The 17,690-nt window shown below is 53.1% G+C and overlaps 1 protein-coding gene across 1 annotated transcript; it reads right to left on the bottom strand.

Annotated features, from left to right (window-relative positions):
- Positions 1-45: 45 nt before the first annotated feature.
- LOC111162194 (endoplasmic reticulum to nucleus signaling 2) lies at positions 46-15,004 on the bottom strand. Its single transcript, XM_022526425.1, has 22 exons — positions 14,891-15,004; positions 13,012-13,117; positions 12,637-12,670; positions 12,317-12,389; positions 11,290-11,362; positions 11,059-11,166; positions 10,720-10,821; positions 9,532-9,796; positions 7,709-7,787; positions 7,473-7,620; positions 7,240-7,361; positions 6,178-6,333; positions 5,748-5,913; positions 3,530-3,614; positions 3,193-3,382; positions 3,016-3,115; positions 2,716-2,918; positions 1,408-1,555; positions 1,183-1,310; positions 484-607; positions 335-402; positions 46-252 (listed from the first exon to the last, which is right to left on the bottom strand). Exons 1-22 carry the CDS (start codon positions 15,002-15,004, stop codon positions 46-48), a joined length of 2,799 nt encoding a protein of 932 aa, XP_022382133.1.
- Positions 15,005-17,690: the final 2,686 nt, after the last annotated feature.

Genomic DNA, 17,690 nt, shown 5'->3' with positions numbered 1-17,690 from the left:
CCGAGGCTGGCCTCAGCCATGGGCCCCACTCCTGGTCTGGCGGCCTCAGCTCCCGGCTGGGCATGATTTCCCGGGCCTTGAGGCCGGTGGGTAGTAGGGCAGGAAGAGGCTCTCGGAGGCACAGCTCCTCATGGCGCCGTACGTGTGGAGCAGCAGCCGTGGGAAGCGGGCCGTGAAGTACTGGACGAAGCTGTCGGGGACATGGCCGAGTGCCTGCCGGACCTCCACCGGGAGCTCCCTGTAGTGGTGCTTCTGGAGGAAGGGCGAGAGGGCCCTGCTTAGCCATGACCAGGATGCCCTGTGACCCAGGCCCCACGCAGACCCTAGAGCACACCTTGTTCCTCAGAGCACGGAGCAGGTCTCGCACTGACGTCCCCTTATATGTCCGGAACCGTCTCAGATCTGTGGACAGGAAACTCTGGCAAGGCTGCCCCCACTGGGTTCCCCTCCATTTGGCAGCCCCACCCCAAGGCCGGCCTCTACCTGTCTGCAGCGGCACAGAGATGTGCTTGTGCCAGTCGCCCCGGACCACCGCGGAGCCCCCCGCCTCTAGCGCTGCCACCAGGGGCCCTCGCTCAGACTCCTTCTCCAGCCAGTCGCTGACGTCCTAGGATCCCACAGAGCTCTTGAGCCTTATGACCAGTTTCAGAGGCCAAGGCCCAGGAGTGCCCTATGGCTTGTGGGAGCAAAACGGCAAAAGCTTCTTGGTTTAGGAAAGGATTGTTGCCCCTCGAGTACAGCTTCCCGGTGCCTTGTCTCCATGTTACCTGCTAGGTCTTCATCAACCAGTGAGGTAGGTACACTTGTCCTCATTCTACAGATGAGCAAGCAGGCTCAGAGGCACCAAGTCCCTTGCTCAAGTTCACACAAGTGGGATGGGCTATCTGGGCACCAGTGTAGCATGAGTGACAACTAGGGTTGAATGGCATGGCGCATGTGTTATGGGGGGTTGGGGGTGAGTAGGGGTGAGGAGGCTGGGGCTGGGAAGTCTGGTCGTGAGCAGACCGTGGAGGGCCGGCATGGCAACGTATAGGTGCCTAGGCCCGAGCTTGGTTCCCAGAAGGAGCTGGACTTTCTGGAACAGGCAGACAAGTCTCTTTTCCCAGCCACTCTGGATTCCTCTTTATCACTCAGAACCCAAACTTGACTTAGTTGGGGCCATCCCCAAGATTTCCCTCTGACCTGGAAGAACTGGAGCTGCTTGGCTCTGCTCCAGAAGAAGGGGTGGGCTAGCACCTGGTGAGCCAAGGGGCGGGCCTGGGGCAGGGGGCTCAGCATGGCCTCCACCAGGTTCCTGGCAACCACCTTGTCTGTAGGGGCAAATGGAGAGTCGGAGGGATGGCTTCAGGCCCACCCAGCCCCATGCCCTGCTTCCTCCAGACCCTGCCAGGCCCCATCCCCCCTCACCATGTGCCTCTTCCTCCAGGTGAGTCAGGCTGGGAGTCCCTGCAAGGATGTTGGCCTGGCGATAAAGACTCTCTCCAAAAGGGTGGCTGCCACCAGAAAGCACGTAGTAGAACACACAGCCTGCAGAGAAGATGTCCACTGCCCTTGTCTGGGGGCCAGAGAGACCAACATAAGGAGGCAGTCCCTGCTTCCGGGAAGCCTGCCAGATTCAATTCTCCCACAAGCTGTTATGTTAGCCAAGGCTTTGGTTCAGACTAGAACTCAAGGATGCTTCCTGAGCACCATCTCCTCGACCTGAGACCTCCCGCCTTCTGCACCACTGGAAAGGGCCCACGGTTTTCATCCAAAATCTTGGCCCTCCTGAGCTGCTAGTGCGCGTGTGCAAGCTGCATTCCTCCAGGCCTAGCATAGCAGGTAACAGAAGCGAGGGAGGCTGGCCGGGTGCGAGGGAATGAAGCGGCAGTGAGACTTTATGGTCTCCAGGGGACTCTCCCACGTGCAGAGCTGTGATTTTTCCAAAGGATCCAAAATCAAGATTGTTATGTGGAATTTCCCAAAAGTTAAAATATTGGCCACTAATTAAAATCTGTACAAGTTCATAACATCAGATCCTTTAGTCCTTGGATCTCTGGGTGGCCACTTCCTGCTTTCTCTTGATTTAGATGTGGGTTTGCCTAGAGACTGACCTTTCCTGTGCTCTCATCTGTGTGCATGATTTCATCTTCCACCCACACACTGACAACTCAGAAATCCATAATCCTGGGGTTTCTGGGGGTCAGACACTTCTCTGGGCTTCACCTATATTCGCTCCTCTGGTGCTCCCCAAACCCTGGACACCAGTGGTTTTCCCTGGCTACCTATTAGAATCACCTGCTCCAGGCTAGTCTGGTCAGAATCCCTGGATGTGGGGCCTGGGCTTCTGACTCTCTTAAGGTTACCAATGATTCTGCAGCACAGTGCAGATTGAAAACCCTTTTCTAGCTCAGGATTCCTTAACCCTCGTACTCTTGACTTTTGGGGCCGGATGCTCCAACACCGCCCCTCCCTACCACACAATGTGGGGCACTGTCCTGTGTGCTGCAGGATGTTCAGCAGCATCCCAGGCCGCTACCCACCAGAGGACGGTTCCCCTGCCAGGTGTGACAACTAAGAGTGTCTCTAGACAGAGCCCAATGCCCCCTGGACAGTGAAATGGTCCCTGGATGAGAGCCACTGCTCTAGGTAAGAAGGGATGAACTACGCCACTTTACAGATGAAGAAAGAGGCTTGGCCACAGCAGGAGAGGCACGGGGCCAGGGAAGGACTCACAGGACTGTCAGAGGGCAGGAGCTGTAGGAGCTCGGGGGCCATCCAGCCTTCCGTGCCGGGGACGCCCGAGCGGAGGCTGAAGCTACAGCGGCCCGCAGGTAGCTTCTTGCAGAGGCCGAAGTCCGAGAGCACCACCCTGCCTGTGCCGCCAGGGCCATCAGGCCCGGCGATGAGGACATTGGCCGGCTTCAGGTCCCGGTGCACTAAGAGCAGAGCAGAGCTGAGCAGGGCTGTGGGGAAGGCAGGGCCAGGGCTGGAGGGTGGGGTGGAAGCAGGGGCAGGGGCAGGGGCAGGGCCTACCTATGTGTAGGGAATGCAGGTGCGCCAGGCCGGACATCAGCTGCTGCAGCGCCATCAAGGGCGTCAGACCCCAGTGCTCCAGCTCTGGGTTTTCCACGTACTGAAGAGGGGACAGAGCATCACTGTGCAACCTGGGACCCCCGCTACCACCCCACCACCCCTGAAGCTCTGGCTCACCTCCTGCAAGGAGGCCTGGCAGAGTTCTAGAGCAATGTAGTGGAACTGGGGTCCCCGCTCGGTACAGAAGTAGCGGAGCACATTGGGGTGCCTGTCCGATTCCTGCAGCAGCTGGACCTCCCTCCGGACCAGGCCGAAGCATTCCCGGAGCAGCCGCTTCACAGCCACTGCCCGCCCCTCCAGCTGGCCCCTGGGGCGTTCAGAGAAGGAAGACGAAGGAAAAGATTCCTTTCTGCACCCGCCTCTGGGAGCCTTTGAAAGACTGGCCTGCCCGAAGGACTGGCCCAAAGTGCCATGAGAGTCACATGTCCGGCCCAGCTTCTGGTTACCTACTCACCGGAAAACGAACGTCCCACCTGCCCCACGGCCCAGCACGTCTTTGGGGTTGAAGGAAATCTTGCCCACCACGGTAAGCTGGTCAGCTGAGGGGAGAGGAGAGGGCACCGTCTCAGGGAGCGGCTGCTCAGTCCAGACCCACCACTGCCTCCACCTTTCTCTGGTCTCCCACCCTTCATGCCCAGCCTGGGGCTGCCGCTTCCTTGTGTGTGTTTGGGAGGTGACTTCACCTCAGTGCCCTCGGTTTTCTCATTTGTAAAGTAGGACTCATGTTGATGATCCCACACAGCATTACCGTAGGTTAAATGAATGTGTGGAAGGAGAGTGAGGGTATGGGCTGCTATATTATCTTCCTTATCCTTCTCCCTCTTCTGGCATTTTCTGCCCAGATTTCTTTCTTTACTTCCTCTGCCACTCTCTCCACCTCCACCAGTTAATAACAAACCCTTTTCATTGAGGAACTGGCTTCAAATAGGAAGGTGGGCTTGGCAACTGTCAGTATGGTGAGGGTGAGTGCAGTTCCAGGAAAGACTGACCCCCGGGATAGGACAGAACAGCAATGAGCATTTAGACGCAAAGCTGACCCAGAGTTTGTTCTAGGGGACCAGGGAGCCCCCAGAATGCCTTGGTTTCCTATTAAGAAGGATGGGGTTGACACAGGCAGGCAGAGGTCTATAGGCTTGGACAGTTATTGCTCTTCCCTTTGGGTAGCTTGTGAGACACCCCTCACAACAACCCACACATGTCTGGCCAGGCTGTGCCCTGTTCAGCTCCAAGGGACACCATGCATACAGCTAAACATACATTGTGCCCCAAGAGTTGTGCGGTGCGGTGGCCCCGAGAACACTCTACTCTGGAAGGGCTGCCCACTTCTGTCTCTGCAACTAGCTCTAGGAAAAGCAAATGAGAGTCTGCACCAAGATCAGTGAGAAAAGTACCGAGCTGTTCCTTAGCATTGCTCTGGGTTATTTTACGAAAACTTCACCCTCATCTCTCAAGATACAGGCAGTAACGTAGATTTGTGTACCCAGAGCCCTCAGGAGTGGCTGGGCTCAGGGCCTGGAAACACAGGTGAGAGTAGGAAGCTCAGAAGGCAGGGACAGAGTTGCTGGGCTCTGACGGACTCTGGTGGTGAGGGGCGAATGGAGGGCAATGTCAAGAAGAACAACAGGCTGCTTAGACGAGAGCCATTTTGGGAAAAGATGGAGTGTGGCCTGTCTGGGGAAAGATCCAAGTCGAGTCTGAAGACCCCAGGAGATGAGTGTTTCAGGGTGCAGGGAGTGAGTATTAAGTGAACCCCCCCCAGAGCCAGTAAACTGACAAGAGCTACAACCCCTTGGGGCTCAGGCACCTTTGCAGGTGCGGTGGGTACCTGCTAGAAGAGCCAGCCCCTCAGGAAGGGGAGCTGCTCTGTCTCTGCCGGGGCAGGGTGAACACAGAGTGGATGCAGGGAGCAGCACTGAAGCATCAGGCCAAGAGTGGGGCGGACTTCAGCCTGAGTTAAGGGGACAACAGCACGACGCAGTGGTTTGAGCAGAGACCAGGAGGTGCCAGCAGCAGCTCATGCAAAGTACTGAAGGCCAGTCCAGCCCAGAGCCAAAGAAGCAGGAGAAGTAGCCTAGGCTGACCAATAAGAGCATGGAAAAGCCCCCCTGGGGCCATCTTCAGATACTAGGGGGAGCTTGAAAGGGCTAATTTATAAGGTCTAATTGACAAAAGAGAAATGTTTAAAAGTAAAAAGTCCTAAAGAGAGAAACAAAGGAAAAAAAAATGAGACTTAGGTAATTTACTCGTACTGTCACCAAATATGATGTTAAACTAAAACAAATATTATTAACATCACCTAAGACTGATTTAATAATAATGGAAGCAGTAACTTCTCATTATGAGGTGATACAATGAGGTGGGTGTTGTTACTCCCATTTGAAAGATGAGAAAATCAAAGCTCAGAGGAGGAAGGCAACCTATCAAAGTGAACAGCTAGTGGAGTTAGATCTATACCCAGTTCTATCTGCGCCGGAGAGTCCTTGAAGGTAAAAATAAAGAATGATGGCAGACATTTCTAGAGTGCTTAACTCTATAGGAGGCTGTAAATCCTCTCTTATTACTCAGGCTTAAGCACTGTACTATAGTGACTTCTAATAAACAACTTTGAAGCTAAACCTGCCCCATCTTTTCTCTGTGCCTGACTCTGCCCTTTCCTGTTCACTTAAGCTCACCTTCTGGGTCTTCGACTGCCTGGGCTTGCTCTGAGGGGCTTGGAAGACTCTTCTTCTGGCCCTGGGGGGTGGCCCCTGATGGTGGGGGCTGAGCATTCTGTGAGATGTGAGGATGGTCTGCTGGTGCCAAGAGGGTCTGCTGCTCCTTCTCCACCAGCTGTTGCTGCTGAAATACAGGGCACAAGAGGACTCAGCCGTGGCCAGGCCCTGCTGTGGTGGGGCCCAGCAGTCGTGCCTGAGACAGCCTGGCACCAGACCAAGAACATACATAACATAGTAGCAGAGGCCCAGGGAGCTGCTGGGAGAAAGACAGGGGATAGAATCAGAGCTGGGTGAGAGAGAGAGCTACTGAGTGGTCTTGGAGAGGAGGGGCAGGGTTCCCCCAAGGAAAACCTTAAGACGGACTTGAGGTCAGGGGTAATAGGCCTACCTGCCTCATTAGGAAAATAATCCATCCTCCCAGGAGGACAGCAGTGAGGCTAGCTGCCAACAGGTCTTGGGGTCCCAGCCCTGGATACAAGTCTGGGGTTTTCTCTTCAGGATGCATCTCCAGGTTCCAAGGTTTCTCACGGCTCAGGCTCAGGAGCTGAGGACAAAGGAGCTTTCACTCTTAGCACACTATGGAAACCCTGACCCTTCTACTATAGAAACCCTAACCCTTCTCCATCACCCAGCACACATGACGGGCAGAGAGTGAGTATCCATGAGGCAGGAGCCTAGGTGCTCTCCATGGTGCTGAAGCATCATGGTGTCCCAGGACTGTGGTCTTCCAAAACTAGCTGATGACTGACCAGCATCTGGGGCAACTGGGGGTGGGAAGGTTTGGCATCACTAAAAAACACAGATACTCTTGGGAAATCACCAAAAAATTCAGATATCCATCTCCAGTTCAGTGGGGACTGAGTGGGCTTCCCAGTTACTCTAATGAGCAACCAGATTTGAGAATTACTGCTCCACCTCATGGCTAGGGTTTTTTGTTTGTTTGTTTGTTGTTGTTGTTGTTGTTGCTGTTGTTTTTCCTTCCTTCCATCCTTCCTCTCTCTCTCTTTTTTTAAAAGATGTATTTGTTTATTTGAGAGTGAAAGAGAGTGGGGCGGGGGTAGGGGCCGAGGGAGAGGGAGCAGGTCATGGCTGTTCTAACCTTGAACCACTAGGGATTCTTGCCCAACCCTCTCCCAGTAGAGCATGGTTTTATAGTTTTTCTGTTTACATTTCCTAACTTGAGAAATACTCTGTAATTTATACACTGAAAAATTAAAACTGTGATCCTTATTTCACAATTTAGATAACCAATATCCTTTGATACTTCTAATATGTTTCTGGCAATAACAACATATATGTATGTTTTTCTTCCAGGAGATTGTGTGATGTCAGTTGACCCACACCCAGATGTACTCCTAGAAGCCTGAGGGGAAGGTCCAATACCAATAGCTCCCTCCCAACCTGCCAAGCCCCCCGCCCCCGCCATGTCCTCTGCCCTTCTAGCACTGACCTCCAGGAAGAGGGTGGGGGCCTGTGTGTTTTCTGAGAGTCTGTTCTCAGCAGTCCCACTCTGTGGGGTGGGATGCACCCTCAGCATGGTGGTATGCAGGACTGGGGGTGGCTCATGGTATCCTAAGGGGCAGAACAAAGGTCAGCTGGCTGAAGGTGACATCAGCCTTCCACATCAGAAGCAGGGCTCATAGGCCCTTCATCTACTCAAAATTTGAGCCAGGAGAATCTCACCGATGAGCAGCCACTGGCTAGGAAGGGTTATACTGCCTGAGGGATATCTGACAGCAGTGCTAGGTGAGCCCTTTCGCTCTCCTGAGACTTGGAGTGTCACTTCTTCTGTGGTGGGGCCATCCATGGGGGCCAGGGTCAGTCCACGAGGCTGTGGCAGAAGATAGAGAGTCATGAGTGAGGGAGCTCCTCTCCTACCCCATCCCCTCTTTCCAGCCCCCTCAGAGACCCCTTCTCACCACTAGAGCCACCCCTGTATGAACCAGTGCTTTAGAAACATAGAAGCCGGTTTCATCCTTCCCCACGTACAGTGTCATCCTAGTGAGGGAGAAGAAAAAGGGGAGAAGGATGAGTGATGGTGGTGGGTAGTTTCAGTTACCACTGTACCTGTGTCTTTGTGTTGCGCTCTCTGACACTGACTCTGGTCTTAACCATGTGACTTGCTTTGGAGAATGAGACAATAGCAAATATATCATAAGCAGTGGCTTGAGAAGGGCTCAGCTAGCCTGCCGGGGCACGAGAGGACCTCATTTGACACACCCTAGGCCAAATATTCCACCAATTATGGTAGAGTTGAAAGAGGTCATCTTAAACTATCCAGACTCAGCCAAGCCACCAGATTGCCCAAATCAGAAAACCACCCAGCTGACTCACAGAATCTTGAAAAATAACTAATGTTCATTGTTTTTAAGCTCTAGGTTTTGGGAGTACTTTGTTATGTGGCAGAAGCTAACAGATACAAACTCTAGAGTCACGATTTCTAAATCTGTGTCTAGCCCAGACCTTTTTCAAGAGCTCAGTTTTCTAAGTGTGAACTTGGCACTTCATTCCTTACATCCCCTTCCTCCTCTAGAGCTCCCTACCTCTGAAAAGGACAGCACTTATGTGCTTCTAGAAACCAGAGCACTTGCTCACAGACCTTGATTCCTTGCCCACAACTGCCAAATTCCCTGATCACCAAATTCTTACTGTTTTCCCCCCTTCATATCTCTTACTTTCCACTTATTTCCATTTCTAGCATTTCCACCTTATTCCAAAGGGCCTTCATCTCATGTCTGAACTAATGCAGTATTCTGTGCATGGACACTTCCTTGCTCTACCACTCTATGCTGTTCTCCACACTGCAACCAGAGTTGTCTTTCTAAAATGAAAAGATGATTCTAATCACTTTTTTGCTTAAAACCATCCAATGTCTTTTCCTTAGCCTTAGGAGAAAATATCCAAACATTTCAATGATCCTACAAGATCCCTGCTTAACACACTCTGACCTTATTCCATGCTCAGATCTATGTTCCAGACTTATTTAATTTCTGTTCCCTGGCTGCCATGTGCATGCTCGCTTTCACTCGCTCTCTCTCTCTCTCTCGCTTTCTACTCATCCTTCAGCTTTCAATTTAGATGTCCTTTCTTCCAGGAAGCCTTCCATGACTGCCTCCTGCCCCCAGTCTCAATTTAGGTAACCTTCCTATACATTCCCATGGCAAATCTATACTTCTCTTTTATCATTCTCTATCATACCTATTACAATTGTCCTCTTACACACCCATCTTCCACACTAGACTCTAAGATCTCTGTAGGTAAGAACACAGGCTGTATTACTGTACTTCCAGAGCCTGACAAGTAACTAATACACAGTAGTGCTCAATTAATATTTGTGTAATGAATGAATGGATAATCTGTTATTTCCCCAGCCTGTCTCTTTGTCCCCTAAGATGGGGACTCTAAAGCATTCAGTACTGTAGGGAAAGGGAAAGGTTTGTCTTTAACAGTCACTAAGGCACAGCACCTGCCACGCAGAACAAGCACCATCCATACACTGGAGTGGAGACCCAGAGGCCAATTTTGCCCTAGAGTTGCCAAATAGAAGGCTATCCCGAAGGTCCTGGGGACACTGTGGGGGGTGGGGGGTGCGGGGTGCTGGGCACTGGTTATTTGCCAATCAGTTTTATAAATACCCAGTTTGAAATATTTTGGCTCCTGGTTCAGCTGTATAGGTGTGTCATGCTTAAACGTCCAGTCCACCCAGGGGGCTCCTCCCCAGTCCTCAGGGATGGGCACCTACAGGAGTGGAGTGTCTGAGGTGGAAAAGTCGGTAGCCGTGTCCCGAGGGCCTGAGGCAGGCAGTCGGATGTGGCCCCAGCGGAGGGCAAGGAAATGCAGGGTGTCCCGAGCCAGCGTGAGGTGAGGCAGCTGGCGCAGGCTGTCCTGGTGCCAGGTGTAGATTCCCGTCACTGGCATGCCCAAGTCCTGTGTCCACAGCACCGCCCCGCTTCCCGGGTCCACAGTGAGCAGCAGGCCTATCCCGCAGGATGCCAGGTGGCTCATGTCTGCAAGAAAGACCCCAGGGAGGTGTGGGCAAGGAGCTCTGACCTGAGGCATCTCAGAGCATCTTGGGGGGTGGGGGGAATTCCTCGTAGGGTAGGCTATCAGGAGGGCACTCACATGTGTGGGGGTCAGGTGAGATCCCCTGGAGGGTTAGGAGGACATGGGAAGCTCAGTCAGAGTGTATTGGGTCACCTTGATCCATCAGGGGATCAGTCAGGGTCAACCGGGGAGCTATGTAAGATATGGGGGTCAGTCAGGGTCATCCAGAACTGACTTAGGTGTGTGACTCAGTCCAGGTCACTTGAGAGAGGTCACTTAGAATGTGGGGTAGTCAGCCATGGTCTGATTGAGGTCACCCAGGAGATAATCAGGTGGCCTGGAGGCATGTGGGTCACTTGGGAGTCATGTTGGGTGAGAAAGGGATGAGTCAGGGGCCCTGGGGGTGTCAGCTGGGATATGTTATGGTTACTTGTGTGGGTTCCATGCAAAATGAAGTCAGGGTAAAAGGGGTGGCTTGGGGACCCCTGTAAGGTCACTCAGGCCGTTGGATGGGATGGTCATAATATCAAGGGGGTGGTCAGAATTACCTGGGGGAGGTTAATCTTGGGGGAGTTCACTTAGGGTCATCTCTCGGGAGTTGTTCAACTTTGAGGGTCAGTGAGGACCCATCAGAGTGTTTGTGGGTTGCTTGGGGTCACTCAGGACAACAGGGGCCACACCGGGTTACCTGGCTTAGCTCCTTTGGAATATGGAGGAGTGAGGATGTTAAAGACGGCTCAGGGTAAAGGAGGGTCTGGCTGGGGTTGAGGGGGGTCACTTAGGGTCGTCCACCAAGGGTGTGTCATTCAGAATGTGGTGAGGCGTAAGCGTTCCCTGAGTCGGAGAACTTGCTCAAAAGCTGGAGCCAGGGAAAGGCAGCACTCACATTTTCCAGGCAAGCTGTCCATGGGGGGCGCCGAGTAGCGTCGGTAGGTCGTGTTCCAGCGCAGGGCCGGGGTCCGGTGGTTGTGCATGGTGACCGTGTACTCTGCGAATGCCCAGAAGCAGGGTGACCAGGAATGCCCGTGCGATATTCCTCCCACACCCACCCCAGGGGATGTCATTGTGCACCCACCCTGGAGGCCAGAGTCTGCGAGGGTCACAATCTGTCTGGGTCACCACTGTCTCTTCAGCTCAGGGCAATGTTTGCAGACTGACAGATTGACTGACTGGGCAGGATTCAACTTGGAAAGCAATTGCCAGGAGCCACTGGGACATGACTCACGTGTTCGGCCAATGTAGAGGCGTGGGGTAGAGGGACCCTCTGTGGTCAGTGTCATCTGTGTCTTTCCTGACTCAGGGTCCACCACAAACCAGGCATCCTGCTTCCGGCCTGTGGAGGTGGAAAGTGGCCCAGCCCTCAAGATGGCCTGGGACAGGGTGTGCTACCTGCTGTCCTGTACCCAGCTGTCCCCACCCCCCATAACCTGGACCCACGGGCTGGAGAGATGCTTACCCGTGTAGAAGACGCCATCAGAGCTGCGACATGGGGAGGCATGAACCAGCTCAGGGATGGTGAAGGGCAGCCTCTGAGAAGGAACATTTCCAGGAAAGAGAAAGGGCAGAAAAACACATACAACCTGTTCACTAGAGGCAATCAGTATCATTTTCATTTCCCAGAGAGTGTCAGTAACTTGGCTGTAACAGCGGGCTTCTGATGGGATAAAGTTCTAACAAACATTCCACCCCATTCCCTGTGACAAATCCAGAGTGCTATTCCATAGCCCCCATTGGAATCCCGCTGTGGAAGACGAATGCCTTCTCTCCCCTGTGTGCATGTCCCTTTGCAGGCGACCTGTCAGCCATGTCCATGACCAAGTGGAATCTATCTCTTCACCGCTTGACTCTACACTTGGCCACAGGACTTGCTTTGGCTGGCAAGACGTTAGCAAAGGTGATAACAAGCAAAGTTGGACAAGGGTTTGTGCGCTGGCCTTGCCTTTTCTCTGGTTCCCTTGTTGCTACCACGCGGACAAGCCCAAGCTCTCCTGATCAGGATGAGCGATGCCTGGCCCAGCTGTCCCTCTCAGAAGCCTGCCAACCCACCAACCAACTTTCAGAAAGACAGCCATCCAGCTGACCACAGACGCTGGAGCAAGCTCAGTCAAGACCACCCAGCTGAGTCCAGCCAAAACTGTGATCCCACAAAATGATGAGTTAAATCAACGGCTGGTATTTTTAAGCCATTGAGTTTCAGGGTGACTATTTATTTGGTAAAAGCTAACTGATGGAAGTTTCCCCCTTGAAGACCCCAGCGTCCTGAAGAAGCCCTGTGATACCCTCAGGGGCCCAACAGTCTGCTGCTCCCACCACCCCCTTTCAACAGGTGCCTCTGGACAGCCTTCCCATAATGCCCTCTGCAGGAGGCCCTCTGCAGAGAGTCCCCTGCAGGACCCTCAGACACCAACCATGCAGCCCCCTCGGTGCTCCAGCTAACAGAAGCCCAGGCTCTCTCTCTACCCCAAACACTGTAGGAAACACACCATTAATCCCTGTTGTTTCTGGGTCCCCAAGACGTACAGGCTGCCATCAGCTGGGTCTGAGAGAAAGGCTGTCCTGTGGGGCAGAGGAGAACAGGGGGAGAGTTAGACACACACCCCCTGGGTTCAAGGATGCCCCAGTTCCCTCCATCTTCCCAGCTGGTAAAAGCCCACCCTGTGGGAGGCACCACAGAGCTCCATAGCCAAACTCTTCCCTTCCTTCCAACATGCCCCCATGCCCACTCCACCCAACTCCCTCCACACAACCGTGGCTTCCACATCTCCCAGACCCCCTCTCCTTCAAAGACCGCAGGTTCACTTACTCGGTGACATACATTGGCCCCTGGATGACGGGATCTGCAGGCACAGGGACATGAAGCGTGAGTAACCTCCTCCAACTCCCCGCTGATAAGCCTAGCTCATGTTCGTTGTGTGCTTAAGTGTGTGCCAGACACTGAGCCAAACATTCGTCTGCATGTAATTTAATCCTTCCAAAGAGCTCTGTAGGGTCATCACCCTTGGTCCTATTTTATGGGTGAGGACATGGAGGCTCAGAGAGGGGAAGTGACTTTCCCAAGGCCACACAGCTGGGAAGTGGTCCAGTTGCCTGCAGACACCGGCTTATTGGATTCTAGATCCCAGACACTTATCTTCTACGTCACAGGTCCAAGGAAGGAAGGGGATTGCCCGCTGCTCACCATCTTTCAGTGTCCACTTCAAGTCCCCCGTCTGTTTGCTCAGTGCGTGGAGACTTCCGTCCAGGGTGGACACTAGTAGGAGGCTCTCTGGCCTGAGGGTCTGGACCTGAAGTGGGAAACAAAGTCACCTTCTCGCAGAAGGGGACAGACAAAGAAGGAAGCATGACTGGCTCCCTCGTTGATGGGAGCTGGGGGGCTCTCTAAAGTTCCTCCCCTTCCCCACCACTCAATTCTTTCTGGTTTTCTAGAGAAGACTGGGGGCCTTTATGAGAGGACTTCACAGCCTCCCAATAAGACCGGTGCTCTTGTCCCCAGCACTATGTAAATTATATAAACGAGGGTGAGAGACTAAGACTTACACAGGGTAGGTAATGAGCCTAAGACCACACAGAATGGGTACTTGAACCACCAAGTCTCTGATTACAGGGCCTGGTCCCATACTCGTTTGCCACACTGTCTGGCTCTCTTGGGATGACCCCTTTCTGCCTCCCCAGACCAGTCCAGCTGCTTTTGGTGCCAGGCCCTAGGGGTCCTCTGGACCAAGGCTTGGGGGCAGCCAAGGGATGGAGGGCTGGAGCTGCCCTTGCATCGGGCCCCTGCTGGGCTAACTCACCTGCTCTAGCCCCTCCTTGAGCAAACAGGGTGAGGCTGAGTGCTCAGCAGGAACCCTAACATCCGGGTGGCCCAGCCACACCCCTGCAAAAGCCACATCCTGCTCCGGGACCCTCAGGTTTGGAGCTACGCCAGTGGTTTTGATGGTGAGTTGGAAAACTGCCTCTTAGCCCCTTTCTTTTTTTTTTTTATTTAATTTTATTTTTTTATGTGATAGAGAGAGAGATCACAAGTAGGCAGAGAGGCAGGCAGAGAGAGAGGAAAGGAAGCAGGCTCCCGGCTGAACAGAGAGCCCGATGTGGGGCTCGATCCCAGGACCCTGAGATCATGACCTGAGCCGAAGGCAGTGGCTTAACCCACTGAGCCACCCAGGCGCCCCAGCCCCTTTCTTTTCGAAGCCTGTTTTCTGGTCTGAGAAGAAGCTGCAGACAGGTTGCCCAGAGCTGAGGTGGGTTGACCATCATCATGCCTACACATTTGTTTTTGATTAGCTAACCATTTTTACAATTGGAACTATTTCCATTTTTTAAAGTCAAGATTTCTAATGTTTCTCCTTTCTAGTTTTTCTCATTTTTCTGGAAACACCTGCTCTGGCCACCCTGGTCTCTCATTCCTACTCGGCAGTCACGGGTGGACCCAGAGTGGGATGAGGGGCAGGAATCTGGCGTGAACGGCGAACCCACCATGATCCCGTTTGCCATTCTGGGGACTGCAGGCTGAACAAGTCATTTTTATTCTGGGCGCCTTTGCCTTCTTCCTGCATTTCTGTACAACTGGACTCTTACCTGCTGGCAGGACAGGACCTGATCCCCACAACTCCTAGTTATTTATCCCAGAGGTTCTGAACCCAGGGTCCAGGTATGGGTAAGGGACACTGGCCATGAACCACCTGAATTTCTCGACAGAGGACACTTAAGTGGACCCTGTGTCTCCACCAGGGATCCCAGGACTTTTAGGAGGCCCCCCACCCAGTCCAGGCTGTTCTCTCCACCTGCACCCCCACACTGCAGAAGGGGGCACCTGTTCAGTGCCTTTCCACGCTGGCACATCTCTCCAGCTGGGTGTTTGTGGGGGCACCTGGCAAGCCCTCAAACCTAGGAGGTTTTTCCTGGCCAGGGTCCGATTTGAGGCCCTCTGGACCTGGAGGAGGGGAAGTCGCCTCCTGTGGCCTCAACTCCCCACCCTCAACCTGATGGCTGAGCAACTGCCCCCGCCCTCAGTCCGAGGTCCAGAACTTGGGAGGTCCCGCAGCCGCCCCATGTCTCACCTGTGGCCCTGGCGACAGGAGCAGCACCATGAGCTGGAGCAGGAGCCCGAGGCGGAGCAGGAGCCCGAGGCGGAGCGGGGGCCATGGGCCGCAGCCCCCAGCTGCACTCACCATGGCAGGTCCCTCAGCGCCTCCAGGGGACAGCAAGGACCCTGCCTAGCCAGGAGGAGACTCCACCCTGGGCTGGGCCACTTGGTACACAGTAGCCAGAGCGCAACCTCAGCTGGTGTCCCGCCCTTCCCCCTCACCCCTGCCCCGCCTGCCCTTCCCATCACACCCACAATGGCACCCCCAGTCACTCTGCTAGAGAGAGAGTGCGGGGAGGTTAGCAGCCGAGGCCATTCATGAAGACGGTCCCACGCACCAAGTACTCTACCAAGCGCTCGGCATCCTCCCCCGTTATTCAATGGTCCCAGCACTACCGATGGAAAAGCAGAGTCTGGGCACTGGAATTCAAGGTCAGATGTCTGCCCTCAGAGCTTGTGCTCTTTGTTACTGTGCTAGGGCATCTTTCTTTGAGAGACTGTGGAATATGGATGAACTGATGGACTCATTCATTCAATAAATATTGACCTATTAAGCAGTCTGGAAGGCAGGATAGATAGAGTACCTGTCTTTGCAGAACTCACAGCCTCCTATGCCTTAGATACCAGACAGGAAAGCATCCAGCACTCCTTGCTGTGGTGGTTCCAGTCCTTGCTGCAGGCAGACCTCCCTGACTTGGTTCAGAGTGGGCCTGCAGGGATCCCATTAGTTGTCACATTTGGGCTCACTCATTTCTCTTTCTTCCTGGTGTAAAAATCACTGCTGATCTGAGGATCATGCAGCTCGGCTCTGCCCCTCTCTGCCTCTGCCTCTCTGGGCATCCCTGACCCTCCTGGGCATGCCTCCATAGTCACAGAAGAGTTTGCTAGCTGGCTCACAGCCTCTACCCCAAATACGCCACCATCACTGGTGTCTTTAGTATCGCCTGCTGCCGCACATGCCCCAGACCCAAGCTGTGATTAACTCTCGATTTCCTAGGCTTGTCCAAGTAACCCCATCTTGCTAGGCTGGCACCCCCATCCCTCTGCTGCTCCAAGGATGGGCTGCTGAGAGCTCACAGGTGCCTGCTTTCTCCACAGAATTGCCCTCGGCTGACTAAAGCACCCTGTGCCCTCCTACCCACGACTGACTGACATGGGGAAACAAAAGACTGGCCCCTTTCCCTCAAGCTGGAACCAACTCTGAGGTACAATTTGGGTTGCGGAGGTCCCTGTCCTTCACTCACTCCCCTTCTCTTAGAGAGTTCTTCCCAGGGCGCAACCTCAGCTTGAGTCAGAACCCCTGCCTCAGGCTCTGTTTTTAAGAACCTACCTGATCTGAGGCACCTTGTCATCCCATTTTCATCAAATGCAGCCTTAGAAAACCCAACTGCCTCGTGGCAAGAAGTCTCTTCTAGAAACGTGTACATCATAAAGTCTTTGGTTTACGTGGTTACTCCTTCAAGCTTAGCTGTTCCAATACTCCCAATTGGCCAGGTGGTCCTAATTTCCTAACAGAAGTGATTGCTTGTCACTCTAGAAACCAGCCCAAGCTCCCGAGGGTGTGAATGAGTCCTCCTTTATGCTTTGTATTTTGTATACTGTAGATCCGCTTTGAAATGTACATGGTGTTTGTTCATCATGCTTGGATTCATAGTCATGTCTCATGCAAATCCATTCAATTTGCATAGACAACCTACAAATGAACCCGAATAAATCATTTGTGTGTGTGATGATATGAATAATACACACTGTAGAGACTTTGTAACATTCAGGAAAATATAAATAGGAAGAAGAAAATTCATTCATGGTTCCACCTCCTGGAAACAGAGTACCTTTGTTAACATTCTGTCATAGTTCCTCCTGTGTTTTGTTTTTTCCTATGCCTATATGCTTTAGGGGGCTACTGTGTTCAAACACTAATGATGTTTTCCTTCCTCCAGAGCTTCTTTTCCCCCCCCGATAGCTCTTCTCTTCAGGCGAGGCTGCTCTGAATTTATTGCCTCTGAGAAGGGAAGAGGAGGGACAGAGAGAAAACAAAGCTTCTTTTAGCTTTTGTTTTTGAACACTTCAGAGCACGAACCTAGACCTGAGAGAATAAATAATGAGAGCAGAAAAGTGGAAAAATCGCTCCCCAGGCTCAGAGAGAAGGAAAATAAGGAGGAGTAGGGGGTGAGAACTTGCTAGAGCCTCGTCACCCAAGGACCGGCCCCCGTGTAGCTTTGTGGGATCAAGAGCAGAGGGGCTTTGTATCTGGAGAGGTAGTGAGCCCTGGAGACACCACATGCTGTGTCTGGGCAGACGGGGGTGTTGGGGAAGTTCCCACCATCTAGTGTGGGGTAGAGGTGGGAAAATGTTTTCCAAATGCCTGAGGAGGAGCTGGAGAGAGGGGATGGGGAGAGAGAGTCTTTGGAAAGAAAGAGGAACAGGGGCGCCTGGGTGGCTCAGTTGGTTGGGTGTCTGCCTTCTGCTGAGGTTGTGATCCCAAGGTCATGGGAATGAACCCCACGTGGGGCTGCTTGCTCAGCGGGGAGCCTGCTTCTCCCTCTCCCTCTGCTCCTCCCCCTGCTCGTGCTCTCTCTCTCTAATGATTACATTAAAAATCTTTAAAAAAAAAAAAAAGAAAGAGGAAGAGGAACAGTGTAGCAGAGACTAATAAGGACAAGAGACCAGACCCAATGGCGGAGGCAAGACCGCATGACATCTCAAGAGATACCAGCTGGGATGGTCAATGATGATGACAAGGACTAGTGCCCTCTTGCCTCTTGGCATTATGT

The sequence above is a fragment of the Enhydra lutris genome, unplaced genomic scaffold, assembly GCF_002288905.1.
Source record: "Enhydra lutris kenyoni isolate GAN:26980312 unplaced genomic scaffold, ASM228890v2 scaffoldscaffold90, whole genome shotgun sequence".
NCBI classification, from domain to species: domain Eukaryota; kingdom Metazoa; phylum Chordata; class Mammalia; order Carnivora; family Mustelidae; genus Enhydra; species Enhydra lutris.
The sequence above is the reverse complement of the archived record's forward strand: the minus strand, read 5'-3'. Positions and strand labels throughout refer to the sequence as shown.

Bases quoted from the DNA above. Each gene is read 5' to 3' on its own strand.
- LOC111162194 (XM_022526425.1), bottom strand. From the start codon at position 15,004: ATGGTGAGTGCAGCTGGGGGCTGCGGCCCATGGCCCCCGCTCCGCCTC. The intron at 13,118-14,890 runs GTGAGACATGGG...TTCCCACTTCAG, and splicing joins TCCTGTCGCCAGGGCCACAG to GTCCAGACCCTCAGGCCAGA. The intron at 11,363-12,316 runs GTGTGTTTCCTA...GTTCCTTCTCAG, and splicing joins AGAAACAACAGGGATTAATG to AGGCTGCCCTTCACCATCCC.